Below are 22,568 nucleotides of genomic sequence, written 5' to 3' on the forward strand. Positions count from 1 at the left end.
ATCATGGCAGCCATGCTCTACCTGCTCAGTGGATAAGTCTCTGGCTCTGCATATCCAGTTCTTTTCCCTTAAAAATAGAAGAAAAAAATCAAGTCCCCCCACCCTTTCCTTTGAGATCGTCCTCTTTCCCTTGTTGTGACCCAGTCATTTAAAGCCTACACGAAAGAGTTCATGGTTCTAAAACAGGAAAGTCATAGGCCAAAGCTCTGAAATTTGGTTAAAATACAAACGTAGGCTCCTAAATAAAAGTGGCCCAATCTGCAGAGGTACTGAGCATCTACAATACCCACTAACAGGGCCAGATTAACAAAGGGGCTCTAGGGCCTGCAGCCCTGGGCCCCATGATAAGGAGAGGCCCCACAAAAAGACCTCTAGGACACCAAAAGTTCAGATCTTTTTGCTAGGTCCCTTTAGCCTGGCATGGAGGGAGGATGTGGTTCTATATGCCATGTCGCTGTGAAAGTTGGGGGAAGCGCTGTCCCTGTGCTGCCCTCAACTGCAGGCTCTGCCCTGAAGCTCCCATTGGCCAGGAATCCCAGCCAATGGGATCTGCAGGGGCGGTACCTGGAGGTGAGCGCAGGGCAGAGCGGTGCACACTGAGCTATGTGCTTTACTCCCTCTCCCCCCACCAAAGGGGAACTGCTCAGGTAAGAGCCCCACACCCCATCCCCTTGGCCTAGCTGAGTCCCCTTCTGCACCTAAAGTCCTAACTCTCTAGACCCCATGCCCCAACCCAGAGCAACCCTCCCTCACCCTGACTCTTGCTGAGCCCCCTTCCATATTCCAAACCCTTTGCCCCCAGCCTGGAGCCTCCTTCTACACCCCAAATGCTTTATCCTCAACATCACCCACTGCCCCTCCTGCACCTACTCTCCTGCCTCAACCTGCAGCCCCCTCCTTATTTTTGATGCCACCCTGGAGCCTGGGGGGGGGGCTCAAAATGTAATAGTCCCAGACCCCCAGAAGAGTTAATCCAGTCCTGTCCACTGATCTCTATAAGTCAAGCCATTTTTATTCTGGAGCCAAAATATAGATTTCTGAGATTACCCTTAAACATGTAGGTTTCAATACTTGGACCTTTGTCTTTAACATTTGGTTTAGTAGCATTATTCTGTGAGAAGTAATACTGTACCAAAATAGCACCTAGTTCACTGAACATCCTCTTCCCTCTGCCCCACAAAAAATCCTGTGAATATGTGGCCCTGCAAGAACAAAAGATATTTTTCTTTATTGTTCCAAGAGCTCCTTCTTTCTGAAGAACCCGGAATATAAAGATGGAAACACAAATATGTCCGTGCTATAAACTTTATTAACTATTTCCATTTCACTTTCCCAGCTGAAGAGATTTGCCTTATTGACCGTTGAGAACAGATTTCTGTGGCTTTTTCAGAATTTCACAGCATTAAAAATGACATATTAATGTCAGCTGTAAAACATGCTCACTTTCACATTCACCAAGAATAACGTGCTATCTTGAAATCTACTGCTAGTGACATTCCTATTGCTATTTATACTCCTGAATTAAGTGCTACCACTTGTTCATGAATAGAACAGTATGGCAGCAGCACTACAAATAGTGCAACTTTAAAGATAGCATGAAAATTTCATGAAACAGGCCTTTAATGCCAACTCATTACAAAGTGATTGGAAATAAATAAACCACACAAAGCTATTATATAGAGGGGAGACCAGGCTTTTCTAACTGAGCTTATCAATATCTTCATCACAAAGCCCAACTGTCTCAGAAGGAAAAGCATCCTTTTAATATTAGCATCATGTCACTTATCTGCTGAAATAAAGGGTTTTATTTTAACATCTACCATTTGAATACAACTTTACAGATTGAAATACTAAGGCAACAGAGTTAAATTATACCTATGACCAGACAGGGAAAAAAGAAGTCCAAGAGGTGTAGGCCAAGAGAATAAGTTGGGGTTTTTTTTAAATGAAGATTTTCTAAAATGCAGATTTGATCATGTGAAGAGAAGCACAAAGTCAGCATCAGATTGTGAGCGATGCAGAGTGGAAGACTCACAAACCAAAAGATGCACCACTATCCACAACTGTTAATTATTAAAAACAACAAGCAGTTCTGTGGCACCTACACTATAGACTTTATAGTGGTGCAACTGTGCTGCTACAAGGTCTCTTGTGTAGCCACTTGATGACAACAGGAGAGAACTCTTCTTTGATAATTAAACCACTCCCAATAACTGGTGTGCTTTTCTCCCCCTACAATCAACTGACAAAAGTACTAGTGTAGTACTTTTTCGTAAAAGGGATGCAAATTAGACGTATCGCAATTGCTAATGAAGCGGGGATTTAAATCTCCCCCGCTTCATTAGCATAAAAATGGCTGCCGCTTTTTTTCGGCACGGAGCTTTGCCGGAGAAAAGCGCCAATCTAGACGCTGATCTTTCGGAAAATAAAGCCTTTTCCGAAAGATCCCTTATCCCTTATTTTAAGAGGGATAAGGGATCTTTCAGAAGAGGCTTTATTTTCCGAAAGATCCGCATCTAGACTGGCGCTTTTTTCCGGCAAAGCTCCGTGCCGAAAAAAAGCGGCAGCCATTTTTATGCTAATGAAGCGGGGGAGATTTAAATCCCCGCTTCATTAGCAATTGTGATACGTCTAATATGCATCCCTTTTACGAAAAAGGGATGCAATCTAGACGTAGCCAGGGTGTGCCTAGACTACAGGGTTTTGTTGACAAAAGTGAACTTTTGTCAACAAACCTATACCTGCGTCTACACTGCTGCTGAGTTCTGTCGACATAACGTCGATAGAACTCAGCAGTTTTGTCGATGGCTGAGTCATTCTACGAGGAATAATGCCTTTTGTCGACAGAGTTCGTTATTGCATCTACACTGTCCTTTGCGTCTACACTGTCATGTCGACAAAGCAAGCCGCTTTGTCGACAGAACTGGCTGTAGTCTAGACGCTCTTTGTCGACAGAAGCTTTGTCGACAGTATCTGTCGACAAAACTTCTGTCGACAAAAGCCTGTAGTCTAGAAGTACCCATAGAGACTAACAAATTTATTAGGTTGTGAGATTTTGAGAGTAAAGCCCACTTCATCAGATGAGTTGGAGTGGAAGTTAGTTTTACCCATGAAAGCTGATGATACTGTATATTTTGGTTAGTCTCTATAGTGCCACAGAACTGCCTTTTGTTTTTTAAGTTACAGACTAACACGGGTACCTCTCTGAGACTTGTTAATTATTAAATGAGAATTGGAGCATGGTTTTACAATTCATTCATAGGAAATTACCAGGGTCCTATGTTCTATTCTTGACTGCCACTGACTTCATGTGTCACTTTCTGGAAGTCACATGACTCCTATGACCCTCAGTTTCCCATTTATTGATATTTATTCACCACAAGATGGTGCTGTGAAGACTAATGACTTCATATTTACAAAGGACTCAAAATCCTTGGCCAGAAGATGCTAGAGTAGCGAAAAGGCTATTATCTTGCTTTTTTTAAAAAAAATATTATTTTAAAAGGGACATGTTCAACTTGAAATCTAGTCAATTTAACAAATACTTTCTGCTCCTGTATCAGCCCCATTGGTCTTCCCTGCTAATATTTGTGGGTTGGTTTACAGTATCCCTGCTATTATGTGAAAGATCCATGCAAACAAAAGAGGGAAACTTAACTGGTTGACTATTCAAGGGAACTAGTGAAATAGACTATACATAATTGCTGGCAAATGCACAAAACAAACACACACAAAAAGGAGGGCTGCATTCCTGGCAGTCTCTTTTTGGTTATAGTGATCATGGGTATTAATGTTTATTATTAGAGGTAAAAGAGTGTTCATTAAGAAATGTGACTTTTTTTTATAAGTGGATGGTGTCTCTATGAATGTGTGTATGGCATGGTTGGAGAGTGGGGGTAATTATTTGCATGTTTCATAATAAAACTATGAAGTATGCATACATGGTATTTGTGCACACTATTTGGCTAAACTGGCACCCCTGCCATGAATGCAACAGGCATGGATTTAGCATGGGTCTGGTGATAGTGATGACAGATACCTTCTCGAGTATCATGACTGTTGCTGCAGTGGATACACTGAGCGTCTGAGAATAAGGATGAGCCCTGTTGTCTCTGCCAAGGCTGTATCTGTAGGGCTTCCAGGAAGGGGTTGGTATGTACATCTATAGACACATGGCAGGGCAATGGAAGCTGTTACAAAGACTGGCGTGCTTAGTCCATTGTCTTGCTGAAGAGCTCCATCCCATGGATAGTGTCTTGGATCACGCTCACTACTCCAAATGCTAATGGCGGCACAACCCCTGATTTTGGGGCTGTGCTGGAAACATCCCAGGACTGCCTGCAGGGCTATTTTGGGGACAATTGGGCCTTTTTAAATCTCTGTTAATCTCTTTTAAGTCCTCCCTAGTGCCTTGCGGTGCTTTCGACACAAAGAGAGTTATCCTATCCCAGGTCAGGAAATTATATTTGTCCTGCAGTTGCAAAGAGGCAGACAAATAAGCTTGCACCTGATGAAGTGCAGTTCTTTGGAGGCCTTGCCCTCTGGCAAGTCTTTTGTAAATTTCTATTTCTGCTGCACTGTTGAGGGTCGGTGTGGGAGAAAAAGCACGTGGAGCTCCACAGAAGTAGCTGATGATACTTCTCTACGCGTTTAGAAGGGGCTGGACCGTGGCCAAGATTTGCCAGAGTCCCATGGTTGGTTCTAGCATGCCCTCATTGATGGGGAGAACTACACTGGCTGGGGATGGTGCAGTCACAATGCCAAAGTATTAATTTCTCTTGTATGATTTCTGCTTTGGAATGTAGTTGTGACACTTTCTCGGGCCACCAAAAACAATGGTAATTGACTGAGCCCCCTCTGTGTCAAGTGGGAGAGATTTGCTGGTGCTAAACTGGGTGATATCTCTCTATCCTTCCAATCTGTTAGCCACCCCACACAAAATTTCTCAGGACTCTGACACCCTTTAACTTTGCCCCGCTGTTAACGCTTGCTGCACCCCAGTTCCTGAGCCTCTGGTAGAGCTGTCCCCTGGACACTGGTCACTCACAGAAATGATCAAGTCTGTGATCTCTACAGAGACATCATACACTCCAGCTTGTTTGATTCAGCTAAGAGTTCATTCTTCCTTAATATTACAGCATGGAAGTCTACTTATGATACAACCAAAAAAATGTATTAGCAGAGACAGAGATTTAACTAATTCTGAGTAAGGTCAGTAGAAACAGATATGGTTACAAACAAACGTGTAACATGCTACTTAGGGTATGTCTACACTACAGCGCTAATTCGAACTAAGCTAAACTAACGCATCTAGAACTAAAAACTAGTTCGAAATAGCGTTTTGCTAATTCGAACTAGCATGTCCACATTAAGTGGACCCTGAACCGGGTTAAGGATGGCCGGAAGCAGTGCCAGCAGGGCATCAGAGGAGGACTTAGAGCGTGGAGATGCTGTCTCAGGCTAGCCGAGGGCTGTGCTTAAAAGGTCCCGACCCTCACCCCGGACAGACAGTTCTCAGGGGTGCCCCGCTTGCAAAGCAGTCCTAGCTTGGATTGCCCGGAGTACCCACACTGGGCACATCACAACACTCGGCCATCAGACCGGCTGCACTTGCCGCAGGCTGCCATCTGGGGAGAGGGTGCAATTGGGGGGGCTGCAGGAGAGCTTCCACCCCCAGAAGCCCGCAGAGCCAGCCCAGTCCTCCCCATCGGGGGCTCGTACCCCATTCCTCCCTCACCTCCTTCCACTTACCCTTCCCTAGCCCCTCTTCTTGATGTACAAAATAAAGGACAATTATGTTGAAAAATGGAATCTGTCTTTATTGAACAAAACTGGGGGAGATTGGGAAAAGGAGGTGGGAGAGGGGAAGAGAGAGGCTGGGAGAGAGGAGGGCAACTACAATGATCAGGGGTTGGGAACAGGTCCCATATGAAGAGAGGCTAAAGAGACTGGGACTTTTCAGCTTAGAAAAGAGGAGACGGAAGGGGGACAGGATAGAGGTCTCTAAAAGCAGGAGTGGGGTGGAGAGGGTGCATACAGAAAAGTTCTTCATTAGTTCCCATAAAGAAGGACTAGAGGACACCAAAGGAAAGGAATGGGTAGCAGGCTTCAAACTAGTAACAGAAAGTTGTCTGGATTTGATCATTTCTCAAGGTCCCTTCCAGCCCTACATTTCTAAGATCCCATGTCCCTGGAGAGGAATCTTGACTGTCTGGTAAAAGTGTCTCTTGGTCTCATACTTGGCACCGTGGGGTAGCACTGTTGTCTTGGCTGGCTTACTGAACACTGCTTCAGTCTGAGAAGTCCTGTCCTTAAAGGAATGATGCCTCTTTCTCCTCCCCATAGGAGAGTGTCCCTTGATGTTCAGAGCCATGTTTTGGCTCTGCTCGGCCCTGCTTCTCAGTCTCTTTTGTGCTAGAGAGTCAGAGCTGGCTCCACTGATGAGTGTTGCCATTTCAGTCTCTCAGCTGATGCGGAAAACCCGGAACTCAAGTGGTCACTATTGTCGTGGCCACCGACAATTTTGGGTTAGCACAGGAACATGAGGCAGCTCAGGGTCCATGTGAGACCCTAGTGAACACTGCCAGAAAAAAGAATCTGATCGATTGTGTCTAAGGCAAGGCTTCTCAAACTTTATTGCCATACAGTCCTCTTCTCCCGACAAAAATTACTGCACGACCCCAAGAAGGGGAACCGAAGCCTAAATCTGCACCACCTTGGGCAGAGAGGCCAAAGCCCAAATTCTTCAGCCCTGTGCAAAGGTTTGTAACTTGAGCCCCACACCCAGAGCTGGGGCCAAAGCCTGACCCCCATTGCTCAGGGCTGAAACCCTAGGACTATAGTTTCAGCGGTAGGCTTGGGCTTTAGCTTCATCCTTGGGTCCCATCAAGTTTAACAAAAGCTTAGTGACTGCACTGAGATGGGGATGTGATCCACTTTGGGTTCCAATCCACAGTTTGATAACCGCTGGTCTAAAGTGAATGCCCACCAGCAGTGGAATCCACATTGGCATTCTCAAAGAACAATACCTATTCTTAAATCCTTAAATCAATTGTGTGCATACGTGCATGAAACCAGGATTGTGAAAAATGAATGTTAAGCTGGGGATTATTGATTGGAATCATTTTACTTTCCATAAAGTGCTATCATAAAACCCTGAGTTTATACAACACACCATTATGCATCTATTGAGATGTCTACGTAGAATATTTTGCGAGTTGTATGCAAGCCTTTCAACCAGCAGTAGCAAGAGAGAAAAACAACCTGAAAAAGAGACCTGATGTCATAAAGTATATCTGCAGCTTGGCAACTTGGGCTGAATTTAGTCTAAAGGACAGGGAGCATTACAATCACCAAGGTCACAAAAAATTAGAATAAAAATTCTTGTGTTGTACAGCTTTTATGTAATGACAAGGTCACTTTTAGCATAGAGGTGATAACCCAACCATCTGTGAAACGCACTGGGCTCTTTGCTTCCATGGGCTCTTGGCACAGAACAAGGCAAACAATGAAAGGAAAGGATCTGATTTTCTTAAATGAATACAAGTTAACCCCTTTCTTGCCACCACCTCAGAATGTGGGGGAGTAAGTTTTGGAAAAAGTAATATTTACTGAATAGTAACGTTCACCCATACAGTCCCGGGACTGGCTGAAAATCCAACAGATCTCGTTGATCAAGCAAAAGGCCCTGTATGTCTTTTCATCTTGTACCATGCTAATTCTGCTACCATTTTATAGATGTAATTTCAGAGACCGCAAACATTTATATAGGTACATTTTCTCTGTATCTCAAGATAGACAGCTCCTTAAACTGTCATTAATGTCAGACAAATGACTTTAAACTTGGCATCTTCCTTTGCGGCTCCTTTCATTGATAACGTTTTATATCTGCTAGCAGTGCAGTGGCTATGCCAAGCTAGAAGAGCAAGCTGGATTCTATTGCCCATCATGAACCACCACAAAACCACCAGCTAAGTTCTTATCATGAAATCTTTTACTCTGGATGGTTGTTTTCCAGATAGTAAGAATACCACTTGATGTATAGATCATAAGCGATGTTGCCACTATTGGCAATTAGAAAAAAAAAGACATCTCTTGGCTTGAAAATTGATCAGATTCAATATAGAAATATACTGACAAGACGCAAAACATGGAACATCACAAACTATTTTAATTAACCACCCATTAAAATGAACCCGAACGCTGGAGCCAGGAGAAAGAGAGTCCATGGGAATGGGGATTAGATTTATGCCAACAAACCTACATGAATTTATCATAATAGTATATGCATAGGTTTAGGCTCACTATAGTACTAGAACAAAATGCAGATTGCCTTCTTGCTCACAGAAAGATCACAATATTCTTATGCCATCTAGCTTGTTCTTTTCGGCCATGTGTTCATTTGAAAAAAAATTTAAAAACAACCAATAGTCTTGCAGAACCCTAAAGACTAACAAAACATGTAGATGGTATCATGAGCTTTCGTGGGCACAACCCACTTCTTCAGATGAAAAGCACATGGTACCATCTACCTGTTTTGTTAGTCTAAGGTGCTGCAAGACTATTTCTTGTTTTTTAAGCATTTCCAGTTACAGACTAACTTGGCTACCCCTCTGAAACTTTTGTTCATTTGAAGACATGCATGTTTACCGCTGCCCTGTAGAGCCTCTTTCTGCCTGTTCATTGCTGTAGCCACATCTCCATTCATGACCACTGGGAACCGGTCAGCCTTATTATTCCAGGCTACCTTTTGTTACACTATGAACATACCAAGATGGGTCTATGGTTCTGCAAATCCAGAACTGCCTTTGGCAGTAGTCTGATGCTTAGAAGGAAGGGAGCAAAAAGTGGAATGCAAATGCACCTGGCCAATTGTGGAGTACTGCATGGGTGTAGAGAAGGAGGGCTCATTCCTGATCCCTGCTACACGCAGCTTAGCCCTGGAATTACTCCGATGTTCCCTTGAGCACAACAAATGTGATTATTAGCTAAAAATGATGCAGACTCTTCATAAATCCAGCAGCAGTATTGGATTCTGTGACCTGTGGCAGCAAAATGAACAGAGTACACAAGTATCTGATGTGTGAAGAAGCATTTCCTTTTCATTGTTTTAATTTACTCTCTCATTAACTTTACTGGGTGATCGGCATGACCTTTTATTAGCAGACGGTGAAAAACAAAGAAAGCTGTTTTCACAATGCATTGTCATCATTTTACAATCCCTCAATGAAGTCTCCACTTACATCACCTAGGCCTAGAGCTCCACCTCTATGCCCTTCTAGGTTGTCTGTATCTAACTTTTCCACTTACTGTTCCAGCTCCTCTGTCTCTTCCCGTTGTTTACCACACACACACTGCTTGCTTAATTCCCCCCTGCAGCTGCCCAGTACTTATTAATTTTTACTCTACAGCATTTATGGTGCAAATGGCACTTCCTGTCATAGTTATTGCACAGTAAATTGATCTAGTGGCCTTTATGGTATTTCCAAAGGAAACAGTTCAGGAATAATGTCCCTCGCGGTGTCTCCACTGAAAATACTTTACAAAGGGAGTTTGCCACAAGAGGAAAAGCAGCATAATCATTCGAGTTATTATCGTAGGCAGTTGAGTGTCCCTCAGGGTCTGTAAAAGTCTGACATAGAAATAGGTCAGAGCTCCTTCCCTCTTCACCAGAGCTGATGTAGGATCTCAGACATTCACAGCCTGACTCAAAGCCTACGGATTTCCAATGGGCTTTGGATCGGGCCCAGTCACTCTGCAGAGGCTAATCAGAACATATTCAATAACGATTGTTTAACAGGACTGTGTACTTCTAGAGCTGCATGGATGTCCATAGTACACACAACCACATATCCTTTCTTCGCCCCCCACACAACCATGCTACCAAAGTGGACACAAAGTGGATCAGCAGCAGCTTACAAATCACTCATATTTCAGAATGAGGCAACACTCTCTGGCAGTCACCTGGGGTTTTAATGGGAAAAAAGGATATCACACACCCTCCAGTCTGAAATGAATTACTAGGTGGGTACGTCTACACTGTGGAGCTATTTCAGGATACCAGAAGTATCTTGAAATAGCTATTCCATGTCGATTGAAACAGCCCATTATTTCGAAATAGATTGCAAAATAACTTTCAAAATAGATTTTGAAATAACAGGTGGCTTATTCCGACATCCCGGTAAACCTTCATTCCACAAGGGTTGGGGAATTTTGGAATAGTTTTATTTTGAAATTTGGCACTATGTACATCACACCCAATTACGAAATAAACTATTTCAAACTACACTACACAATTTGCATAGCTTATTCCGAGCTAAGGCTGCTCTACAGACGCACCCTAAATGTAAAGCCAAGTTAGCCACAACAAAAAAACTGGGACAATAAAAGGGAAAACTTAACTGAATTACAGGCAGTCCCCGAGTTACGCAGATCCGACTTATGTCGGATCCGCACTTACGAACGGGGCTTTCTCGCCCCGGAGCTCGCAGGCAGCGGGACCGCCCAGAGCACAGTGGTCCCGCCACCTCGACCTCCGGGGCGAGAAAAGCTGCTCCGGGTGCCCCTGGTCTGCTGGTGCCCCTGGTCCCCAGCAGACCAGGGGCACCGGGAGCAAAGCGGCTTTGCTCCCCGTGTCCCTGGTCTGCTGGAGGGGGGGGCCGCAGTTAGTGTGCCCCTTCCCTCTCCAGCAGACCAGGCTTTTGTTGTGGACCCTGGGGTAGAGCAGCTGGGGTGCTGCCGGGTTGGTCCTGCAGGGACCTACCTGGCAGCCCAGCTGTTCTGTCCCAGGCTCGAGATTCAGCCACTGTTGAAACTGATCAGTGGCTGATTCCAGGAAGCTGGGGGCAGAGCAATTCTGACTCCGGCTTCCTGTAGTCAGCCCCTGGTCAGTTTCAGCAGCAGCGGCTGAATCTGGAGCCAGTTCCGACTTACATACAAATTCAGCTTAAGAACAAACCCATAGTCCCTATCTTGTACGTAACCCGGGGACTGCCTGTACTGAAAATTCCCTATCAAAGGCAACTGTTATTCAGGACAGCTGTTTTAGATACTGGAAAGCAACAGGGAAAGGTAAAGAATCACATCACTCTCACTCCTTAAGGAAATAAAACTATAGGATTTCTCATCATCCAGAGGCCACTCTTGGGAGATCCTTAGGACAGTACTGTTTGGCCTCTCTGGTATCTGTTCTGTCACCCTCTGGCTATATTGACACTTTTAAGTGAACATTTGATGACACACACAAATGCAGGGCGTACATGACAAGTTGAATGAATCTTGTGTAGGAGGCCTGGCAACCAGCATGTAAACTCCTGCTTCAGAGAGGCAGATCTGGCCCTTTGGGTCTCTGGTTGCCTTGAAATCCAGAAGGGCTAAATGGACAGGAAGAATGCCTGGAAAGGATTGTTAGCCAACAGAGCTACTTAGCATCCTGCCGCTTGTTTCCAAGAATGCAGTAGAAAGGGGACATTAATGAAATCAGAGGAAGTCCAAAGGATTCAAAGCTTTCATTCAGAAAAGAAGCAGAAGCCTCTTGAGAAGAAGTGATGAGTTGCTTTCCAGTGAAAGAGTAACTTTTGTGCCAGACCTTTAAAGCCTATTTATTTTTCAATAGGTGGTATCTGCCTCTATGCCATTGCCACAAATGAGAGAGACAGTTGCCCCCATACTTGCAGCTTCAGATACTCAATGTACTGGCCAATGCAGAGGCTGAACTGACATAGCATTCTCTTGCCATCAAGGAAAAACAAATCTCTTGGCTTCAAGAACTCTAACAATTGTCCCATAATCCCCATGCCTCCAGCTCCATTCTCCTTTCACCACAGGAAAAGCAAAGCATAAATCTGTCAGCCTCTTTTTAAGTGTCCAGAGCCCACCAGCAGTAATGGATAATAGCATCGATGCCTATGCAGGTTACTTACATGACACGCATTACCAGGGTACCTTAACACCTCACAGTCTTTGCTGTATTTATCTTCACAACACCCCCATCTGGCAAAGCAGTGCTAGTCTTTAATTAGCTCTGCATATTCACATGCTGCTGCTTGGTGCTGTCCAATTCCATTTATCCCCATTTTAAAGATGGGGAACTGAGGCACAGAGAAATTAAGTTTGCTGCAGAACAAGGACCTAAACCCACGTCTCTCAGTTCCTATACTAGTGCCCAAACCACTGGGCTATCCTTCTTCTTCTAAGCACAGATGTCTGTTAAGGCTTGTTTGTGCAGCACTGAACCCTGGCCACACAGATTATTTCAATGGGAGTTCTTACTCAGCAATACAGGAGCATTTCACTCAGTATGAACTTTTAAAAATTAAATTAATGCCAAATAGAAAAAGCACAATCTTTCTGTTTAACAGAATCTGTACTGAAGAACCAGATTCCTCCACTTAATTTTATCATCCCAACTAAAAGCTGCATTATTGTTCAGACAGATTCCAAGGAAGATGGACATGCAAGAAACATTTCAAACCCTGACAGATGTCACCATGGATTTTATGAATAGAAGCACTTCTCTTTTCTAAACTAAACAAACTTGGGTCAGGAATGATTTAGATGGTGCTTGGTCCTGTTGTGAGTGTAGATGACTAGACTTGATAAACTCTCGATGTCCCTTCCACTTCCAGTATTCCATTGTTCTAGAACAAAATTAAAATCAAACTATGGAGAAGTCCCCCAAATAACTGGTAGGATATCTAGCAGAGCTACTTAAGAACCTAAGAACTACCATACTGGATGAGATCAAAGGTCTATCTAACCCAGTCTCCTGTCTTCTCACAGTGTCCAAAGCCAAGTGCTTCAAAGGGAATTAATAGAATAGGCAACCATCAAGGGATGCATATTCTGCCACCCATTTCCAGCTTCTGGCAAAGTGAGACTAAGAATATGATAGAGTCCTATAAAATCATGACTGGTGTGGAGAAAATGAATCAGGAAGTGTTATTTACCCCTTCTCATAACACAAGAATTAGGGGTCACCAAATGAAATTAATAGACAGCAGGTTTAAAACAAGCAAAAGGAAGTATTTTGTCATACAACACACAGTCAGCCTGTGGAACTCTGTCAGAGGATGTTGTGAAGGTCCAGGCTATAACAAGGTTAAAAAAAGAACTAGATAAATTCATGGAGGATAAGTCCAACAGTGGCTATTAAGGAGGATGGGCAGGGATAGTGTCCCTAGCTAATGAATACAAGAAAACACTATTTAAAAATTCCCCAATATTCTTATGGTTCATCATTACAAATGCATTTCTCCTCAGCTGGTCCAGTGACAGAATTAGCTCAGTGCTCCACTAACCCAGAAGACCAAGTATCTGGCATGAACTCTGCTGCCTTGGCTAGCCCTTGCTGAGAGGAAAATTACCAAAAAAACCCAGACCATTCTCCTCCATGAAATGAATGCTATCCCCACAGTGCTCACTTGTTCAGGTCCACGCTGGCAGATAACCGACAGCAGCTGTTTTTCTGAAAAAACTTTGCTGTGTGGACACACTCTAGCTGACCATGTAATTACAGATTGCAATGAATGCACAAGGGGGGAGACAACTATAAATATGGCGTTTTCCAACTTTTTGTAAAAAATGAGAAAAAGGGAAATTATTTTCACCTTTTGCTACTATTTTTCTCCGGAGAAAAATGGAGAAAGTTAGACTCCTTAAAATGAGAGAGAGGGATTTTTTTCAAAACTTTCAACACAACATTTTAAAAATTCTGTTCCAAATGGAGTAGAAAAATGACAGATTCTGGCAAAAAAAATCCCCTTCTCTCACAAAAACATACTTTTTCTATGAAAATTAGTGTTTGTTATCTACCTCTCCCCCTGTTTTTTTATAATGTTATTGTCCAGTTACTAATTTGGCACATTGACAATATTTTCCTAAAGAAAGCATGTGTGAGAAAGAAAGTGACACTTTTTAAATAGGCTGTAATTCAGCCAAAACTGAATCATACTTCCCGGGTCAAAAAAAAGGAGTCATATTGCTAACCCCAAGTCTTTGTAATTCAGGGCTGCAATTAATGGAGGAGGCAGAACTTATTTTATAGGGAGAGTGTTAGACAAAGTCCATATATGGGTTGCTATCAGCTCCTCATACAAAAAAATAACCTTGAAGGCTAAAAATATCCAGCGTAGTGGGGCCAGGAGAATCCTTGGATTTATGAAATAAACAATTCATTGTGTCCAGCGCTGGTCTTAGAATTCCAAGCACAAGTCTGATAACTTCCTCCTAATGGCCGTTTATCAACATGACAGAAAAAACCCCACCACGTAATTTGTCATTTTTGCTCAAACAAGGCAGGCAGCAGACAGGAACAGCAGGCAGCATGTCAGCCAGAGTGGAGGGAAACTGCGTGGGAAGACTGCACTGCACCTGAATGCAATATGCCTGGCTCCAATTGGTGCTATTAGTTCACTTTCAAGAGGACAGGAAATCACGCAGAAAACAGAATTTAATCCAGGCCACCAAAAACAAACAAACAAACAAACAAACAAACAAAAACAGCTCATGTCAGGGTTGTGGGACCAAACTTATTTCTTTCAAAGAATTCCCTTCCACCCCTGCATTTCCCCTTATATGTGTCAATTCCACAAACCACCACCATCCTTGCTTCCACGTTCCTCTTTAAGAGCTCAATGAAGTCAATGGGACATTGGTTCAGGCCCTTCGACTTGTTTCTTCTGTGATGCCCATCAAAATGATCCAACCCAAGCATGACAAATCCTTCTAGGTTATTCCTTCCTGTGAGCTTCCTAAGATGTCCTACCTTGTCTGTGTCTGTCTACGAGGCTGTTATCTCCTGCCCTTGAGTTTATGTTCTGAACAGTGCAGAGCTCACACTGTTAGGGTACGTCTACACTACAACGTTAATTCGAACTAACTTAGTTCGAATTAGTTAATTCGAACTAACGGATCCAGACTAAAAAACTAGTTCGAATTAGCATTTTGCTAATTCGAACTAGCATGTCCACATTAAGTGGACCCTGAACCGGGGTTAAGGATGGCCGGAAGCAGTGCCGGCAGGGCATCAGAATAGGACTTAGAGCGTGGAGCTGCTGTCTCAGGTTAGCCGAGGGCTGTGCTTAAAGGGACCCGACCCCCACCCCCGACAGACAGTTCTCAGGGGTGCCCCGCTTGCAAAGGGGTGCCCCGCTTGGATTGCCCGGACTACCCACACTGGGCACATCACAGCACTCGGCCATCAGACCGGCTGCACTTGCCGCAGGCTGCCATCTGGGGAGAGAGGGCAGTTGGGGGGCTGCAGGAGAGCTTCCACCCCCAGAAGCCAGCAGAGCCAGCACAGTCCTCCCCATCGGGGGCGCGTACCCCATTCCTCCCTCACCTCCTTCCACTTACCCTTCCCTAGCCCCCCTTCCTGATGTACAAAATAAAGAAAACGTGTGGTCAAGTATAGAATCTCTCTTTATTGAACAAAACTGGGGGAGACTGGGAAAAGGAGGTGGGAGAGGGGAAGAGAGAGGGTGGGAGAGGGGAGGGCAACTAAAATGATCAGAGGTTTGGAACAGGTCCCATATGAAGAGAGGCTAAAGAGACTGGGACTTTTCAGCTTAGAAAAGAGGAGACGGAGGGGGGATAGGATAGAGGTCTCTAAAAGCATGAGTGGGGTGGAGAGGGTGCATACAGAAAAGTTCTTCATTAGTTCCCATAAAGAAGGACTAGAGGACACCAAAAGAAAGGAATGGGTAGCAGGCTTTAAACTAGTAACAGAAAGTTGTTCTTCAGAAAGCAAAGAGTCAACCTGTGGAACTCCTTGCTGCAGGAGGCTGTGAAGGATAGAACTAGAACAGAGTTTAAAGAGAAGTGAGATAAAGTGATGGAGGTTGGGTCTATGGAGTGGCATTAGCCAGGGGGTAGGAGTGGTGTCCCTGCCCAAAGTTTGTGGAAGGCTGGAGAGGGATGGCACGAGACAAATGTCTTGGTCACTGTCTTCGGTCCATCCCTTCCAGGGTCCCTAGGGTTGGCCGCTGTCGGCAGACAGGCTACTGAGATAGATGGACCTTTGGTCTGACCCAGTATGGCCATTGTAAGCTCAGGGTCGGGGGTCTCAGTGGACCACCTTGATTTTCATGCAAACCTGCTCCTGGGTGGCCAGGCTGGCAGCTCCCCTGCCCTAGACGGCCACTTCCCTGTGCCTAGTGCCGAGGTCATGGACGAGGTCCATGATATCCGCACTAGCCCAGGTGGGGGCCCGCCTCTTGTGGTCCTGGGCAAGCTCCCGGGAGCCGCCAGCCTGGTCCTGGGAAGAGGGGGAGGGCTGGGGGGCATCGGGTGGCTGTCTCGAGCCGTGCCAGGTGCAGGGTCTGCTAGCTGGGTGCTGGCAGGCTTGCACCTGGCACGGGCACCGTAGCCAGCCCGTGCCCCTTTAAGGGGTCCGGGGCCGGGAGGGGGGCAATAGAGTTTCCCTGGTGTTGGCCAGAGTGGCCACCAGGGAAAGCTGGGGAGGGCTAGCCTCCCACTAGTTCGAATTAAGGGGCTACACAGCCCTTAATTCGAACTAGTAAATTCGAACTAGGTTTAATCCTTGTGGAATGAGGATTACCTAGTTCGAACTAAGCGCTCCGCTAGTTCGAATTAAATTCGAACTAACAGAGCGCTAGTGTAGCGCCTATCAAAGTTAGTTCGAACTAACGGACGTTAGTTCGAACTAACTTTGTAGTGTAGACATACCCATAGTGTTTAATGGAGCAAATCCAGCTCATCTTCCACATGCCAAGTAGCCACTCTTACCAAGTAGGGTGTGTCCCCTACTCATGGTCCCACAGATAAAGCTGTTTCACACTACTTTTACGTTGTATCAAAATAAAGGCAACTGTAGAATAGGTATCAAATGCTTTCTCAGCTGTCACTTAGGTGGATCTGGGAGGGGAATGTGAGCTTGATTTTTCAAGGCTAGGTCTTTTCTGCACCCAGACAACGTTTAAACAGATGCCAAGACTTCCCAACAGTTTCACTAGCAGTGGCAATAAAATGCCTCCTCTACTGGTTGTACAGCAGAGGGATACTGAGCCCTCCGCATTACCCTATTCCATAACCAGTAAATGAATCTTATATATCCACCAACAAAATGCCTGGACTGATAAGATAACTACACAGCAATGAAGTGTGAATATCTTTGCAACCAGTTCTATGTTCCCATATAATCTGGCAAATACACTGCAAACAGTTTGTTTAATTGATTTTTTTAAACTCCCAGTCTACCATGTTTTTCCACACAAAATAACCATTTTGAGACCCTCACTTACTGCAGATCAATTGTATAGAAGGAGCGCTCTCTTCGGGGCATCATTAGCAACATTAAAATGATGAGTAGCTAAGGCTTCCATTTTATTTCGCGACACACTGAGAAGTGAGATGGTTCTAGAGTATACAGGCTGTTTATATGAAACCGCTGATAGCATGAGTCTAGCCATATGGTGGGAGAGCATGTGTCAGTGGCTAGGGCCAGCCAGCCATTAAAGTCTGGGGGATTAGTCCAGGCCCTCTCAGTCTAAACAGTTTGCTGAGAGGTGCTGATGGGAGAATCAATACAGTTTCACTTGTTCTCCTCCCTTCGTTGGAACACATTGCTTCAGTGCTCAGGACTGATCACTGCCTAAGCTCTAGTAGGAGACAGACTGAGAGAGGTTTACTGAGGACCGCCATCCCCATCAGTGGGGCTCCAGCCATGGCAGCAGTTCCATTCAGACTGTAGATACGCTTCAGGTAGAACAGTAAGCACTATAGGGAACACAACAAGGCCAGGTAAAGTAATATAAGGATGCTGTGGCATCTAGGGGTCCCTGTCTGGATCATAATCCCAGCCAAGACTTCCTTGAGGGAGTTCGTCTGAAAAATCTGCTCTCCTGCACCATGCACTCAGGTGGCTCTCTCCTTTCAGCTGCTCTCTCCACACCTCTCAAGCTCTTGCAGATGAAGCAAGCTGGGAATGACCGAGATCATGGCAGCTCATTAACCCTTGCCCAGCCAGTGTGGTGTCTGTACCCCATCACACGCTCAGACAGTTGTTTCAAGCATTCTACAATGAAGATTAAAAGTGCACTTTCCAAATTCAAGGGCACTGTCTGTCACAGTCCCTTACAAGTGTTTTACTCACACTGAAGGTCTGAACTTCTCTATCCCCATGCACAGCACATGTTACCTTCCCTTCACAGATGGGGAAATTGAGGGTCAAAAAGGTAAACAGAAAATTGATGGAAGAGCTGAGACAGGAAATCAATTCCAGGCTCCTCAGTCATGCACTGTGAATATAACACCTAACCTAATCTAATTCAATTCTAGGAATTTCTATATGCACCGTCACATCATCTTCTCAAGATGGCACTGCCTGCCTCCCAGAATATTGGGTCACTGTTCAACAAGCGACTGGAAGTTTGTCCTGAAATAACTCCTAATAAACCCCACCACCCTCAGCCTATGTTCCTACAGCTAGTAGCAGGGTTGGTCCTCTAGCAAGGTTCTTAGTACACTTTAAAATTCTGGTGTTTGGGGATGCACTAAGAAAATGTCCTGTAAATACCATAATCTTATTATGAAGTCATCTTTTTTTCTATAAGGAGAAGGGGAAAATCAGATTCAGTCTAACAGAAAAAGGGATGGGCCAAAGCATTAGGAACTAGAGGGGGTGGGTTAAATTGCATCAATCTCAATCCCTGAAGTCACGAACCAAAAAGCCTTGTGTGGCTACCAGATTGTGGGATGGTGTATTTTGCGGGGAATCACACGATGGCCACATCTGAGAGTTCAACTTACTTTTTCAACTTACTCTTTCAAGCATTTGCGTATTTGTTTTTTAAAGGGGCTGAAATGAACTGTTGTCCCTCCTCCCTATGGATCTGACTCCCCATGTTGCGTTATTGACTGAAATTTAAAGTGCCCCAGTGGATTTCTTGCTTTTGTCCTAATTCAATATACATGGTCCATTGCTCCGTTAATCTAGCATGAATAACATACATTATAAATGTCTTTGTAATTCACAGGTTATCAGATCGTCTCTTGGGATATTTATCACAGTTCCTTTGTAAAACCTTGGACTAGGCTGCATATATTATCTATATTTTATCTCACTATGCGGTCTTCCAACAAGGCAGTTTCACCTGCTATCAGTTCTTGTCATCTGTGGGGAGGAGGGCAGAATGCACTCATGAAAGCTAAATGCTTATGTGTGCTGACAGCTTATCCAGGGTAATCTGAACAGAGCAGGAAGAAAAAGAAACACCTCTAATGTGACTGTTTTACAGCTGCACAACAGGCTAAATGATCAGCTGGATAAATGGAACTACACATGTTTACACCAGCTAAAGACTGGCCCAACAGTTGTAAGTACTGTACAGAGGCACAGAACTGTCACCATTTCAAAGGCTTCTTTAACAGTGATGGCTTGTAATAATGCTGAATGGTTCCTATCCTGAGCTGCAGAAAACCTTCAGAAAGACAGACAGTTTTACACAGCCATAGCCTTTTACATAGGTGTAAAAGAAGGAAAATCAGGCCCACATTCGGATTCAAGAAGGCCCATTTTATCTGAGTCCCACTCACATGGCAACGGCGCAGCCATATCGTGTTATAACTTCATGTGACTTAGTTCAGCCACTTGTTATTCTGCTCAGTGCTGGAATTAGTGGATGAAATGTTTGTAACCTGAGATATGCACAAGGCTCTTCATTTTTGGTATTTACCAACTTTCCTCATTTGTTTTTCAAATCCCTCCCCCCCCCCCCCCCCCCCCGGATTTTGAAAGATCAGTATTCAGATTTGATTGATTTTCACCCAAATTTTGGCTTGTTTGGAACCTGGGAATTTTGTTTGCAGCAGAAGCAGAGTGAAGTCTCCAGCTCCCTGCATGCCAATCACTGCAGCTCTTGCTTCCTCTTCCTCCCCCACTACACAAAGGAAGCAGAGAGGGATGCACTGAAGGGCTGGGCTCAAGAGGAGAGCAGATGGCTGCACTCAGTAAGGACTGCCCCCCTCCCTCCAGGCAGAGCCGCCTCCTAAGCTGGTTCTTCACTACGGTCCTGCCACTAACTCAGCATGGTGGGGGAGTGAGACAGGCAAGGAGCTGGGTCTCAGCAGCTGAAACCACCTAATCACTGCAGCAGCAGGCCTGCAGGGAATGAGTACTTCCTCATGTGCTTCATCATGAGTACACCCCACTGCCCTCCATGGAGTGCCGGGCAGGCTCTCTCCACCTCTCCTCCTGCCCTTCAAGTTCACACATCACTGGAAAATCCAGACCCTAGTTTCTACTGAATAACACAATTTATCACCATAACTTTGTACCACCGGCATCCTTCGCAATACTCTTCATGACCGTCCTTAGTTATTCACACTGCTTTTACCTCTTGGCTTCATTACAGCAATGAGATACACCTGGGCACAAAACCATCAGCACACAGGAAACGCTAGCTAGTACAGAGAGCACAACACATCAGTCCATTGCTCTGTCTGCTGGCTTTCCATAGACTTTCAAAGAAGGTCAGGCTCTTGGTCTTTATCTGCAATGTGTTCTCTGGCTTGGGTCCAGGGTACTATAAGACTATCTTGAAAGCTCTAGGACGAAGACCACAGCTGACAACTTTGTTTCTCTGGCCCAATGGAACTCTCAACAATAAGAATAAAGCTTGTTTGTGCCAGAGATGGAACTTTCCCCGGGGTTGCTCCGAGACTGTGGAAGGAACAGGCTGTAGGCCCCAGGATCGAAGGACCATCACAAACCTCACCCCTTTCCGTTTCTAGAACAAGGCACATTTCTTTGACCTTGCTTTCTCTGACAGTGGACATGCTTCTCTCTCTGGGGAAAGAGGTGGGAGAACAAACTGCACGTGACAGATGTGCAGCCACGTTATTTAATGCACAGCTGGAAGGCGCTGTAGTACTATGATGCTGAGATCAGTATAAAACACTTATACCGAATAGAACAGAACTGAAAAAACAGAAATCGAAAATACCACTTGCGTGTGCAACATGAACACATTAAGATGAACCCCTGCATTTCCTGATTTGTTTTGAAATGTGAGTTTATTTATTATTTTAAATCTAAATAAATAAAATTTAAATAAAGATGCCTATCCAAGGCTTTTGGTGTTCACTATCGTGACACAATAAATACAATTACATTAAATCTCCGTAGCTTTAAAATGATCAGTTCCACAGGAACTCAAACCAGCCGTCCGGTCACCTATTCCCCTTTTGATGTGTGCATACTGCAGTTATACTCCAGGGCTCAGGCTGTGGAATTATAAAATTGCAGTGTAAGTGTTTCGGCTTGGCCTGGAACCTGCCTGTATTCTGGGACACCACAAAGGGCTCCAGCCTGAGCCCAAACTTGTACCCAAACTTACAGCCCCATAGCCTGAGCCCTGCAAGCCTGAATCAGCTGACACAGGTCAGCTGTAAGCATTTTCATTATCTAGGATGCCCACCCCTCAAGCCCTCTCAAAAAATCCGGATTCTTTTGCAGAGTGCCAGAAAGACAGCAAATTCAGACTCTCCCGCACTTGGGGGAACAAGTTCTCCAGTCTCAACACTCTCACAGAAAACATCTCACCAGTTGCCGCTTCTCTTTCATAAAAAGGGGGATCCGGCTAGCTAACCACAGCTGTGACAGTATGGTACAGGGAGAAGGGTAGTCTGCCAGGTAGGGTATCCCAGACCTTTTAGGGCTTAATTAGGTCACACGACCAACACCTTAACCTCCACTTAGAAGCCCAGGGGTAGCCAGTGCAGATCCCAGCTCACTGGTGTCATAATGTAGCATTTTTCATGCAATAAATATTTCAGCTAAACACAATGTAATTGAAAAACAACATTCAAAGCAGTGGGGAGAAGAGCTGCAGGAGAAGTAAAAAAAAGGTCAAAGACATGTTGGACAGATCTCTCCTACCTCCGGTCGTTTCTCCTTCTTCTGAATAATTTTTTGGTGTGTGCAATTTCAGCTTCATGTGGCAATGGATGATAACCCTGGTAAAAAGAGGGGGGGAAAACACAATTGTGAAATGTGAGAACTAGGAGGCAGTGATGTTTAAGTAGTCAGAACAGGGTACGGTGTTCGAGTCCCGTTCCATGGATGCGGCTAAACAACATATAGCTTTTTAAAGAGACAAGGAGTGAGATAGAAGAGCTTTGCGTCACTCGAAAGCTTATCTCTCTCACCAATAGAAACTGGTCCACTAAAAGATATTTCCTCTCCCAGCCTGTCTCTCTAATATCCTGGGACTGAAACAGCTACAACGACACATGTGCTGCTCCTTGTCAGTCCTATACAATATGAAAATTGGTAGAACAGATTAAATCTTATAAATGCCTCTCTCCCTCAACTTGCAGATCTGTAAAACCATGCAAAGGCACAATTATTTCAGGTTCTGAGGCGAGTTAATCTAAGCCATCTGAAACACTCAGATGAATATTGTTCACCAACACACATTTAAGAGACTGTTATTAATGGCACCCGATATCTTATTCACTGGGAATTCGGATGCTCATGCCACTGACATACCATTTTTACCACTCTGCTGCTATGCTTTCATGACAAGACATCCACTCTTTTTTATTTT

The 22,568-nt window shown here is 44.6% G+C and overlaps 1 protein-coding gene across 8 annotated transcripts in view; it reads right to left on the bottom strand.

The window, feature by feature from the left end:
- Positions 1–22,568, bottom strand: part of CTIF (cap binding complex dependent translation initiation factor) — a 420,270-nt gene that overhangs the window by 115,197 nt on the left and 282,505 nt on the right. For all 8 annotated transcript variants that reach the window (XM_075932696.1, XM_075932695.1, XM_006136745.3 and 5 more), the window contains one exon: positions 21,899–21,975. In XM_075932696.1, the coding sequence (XP_075788811.1) occupies positions 21,899–21,975 (77 nt within the window). The remainder of the gene's footprint in view (positions 1–21,898; positions 21,976–22,568) is intronic.

Source organism: Pelodiscus sinensis, chromosome 6 (genome assembly GCF_049634645.1).
Source record: "Pelodiscus sinensis isolate JC-2024 chromosome 6, ASM4963464v1, whole genome shotgun sequence".
NCBI classification, from domain to species: Eukaryota; Metazoa; Chordata; order Testudines; family Trionychidae; genus Pelodiscus; species Pelodiscus sinensis.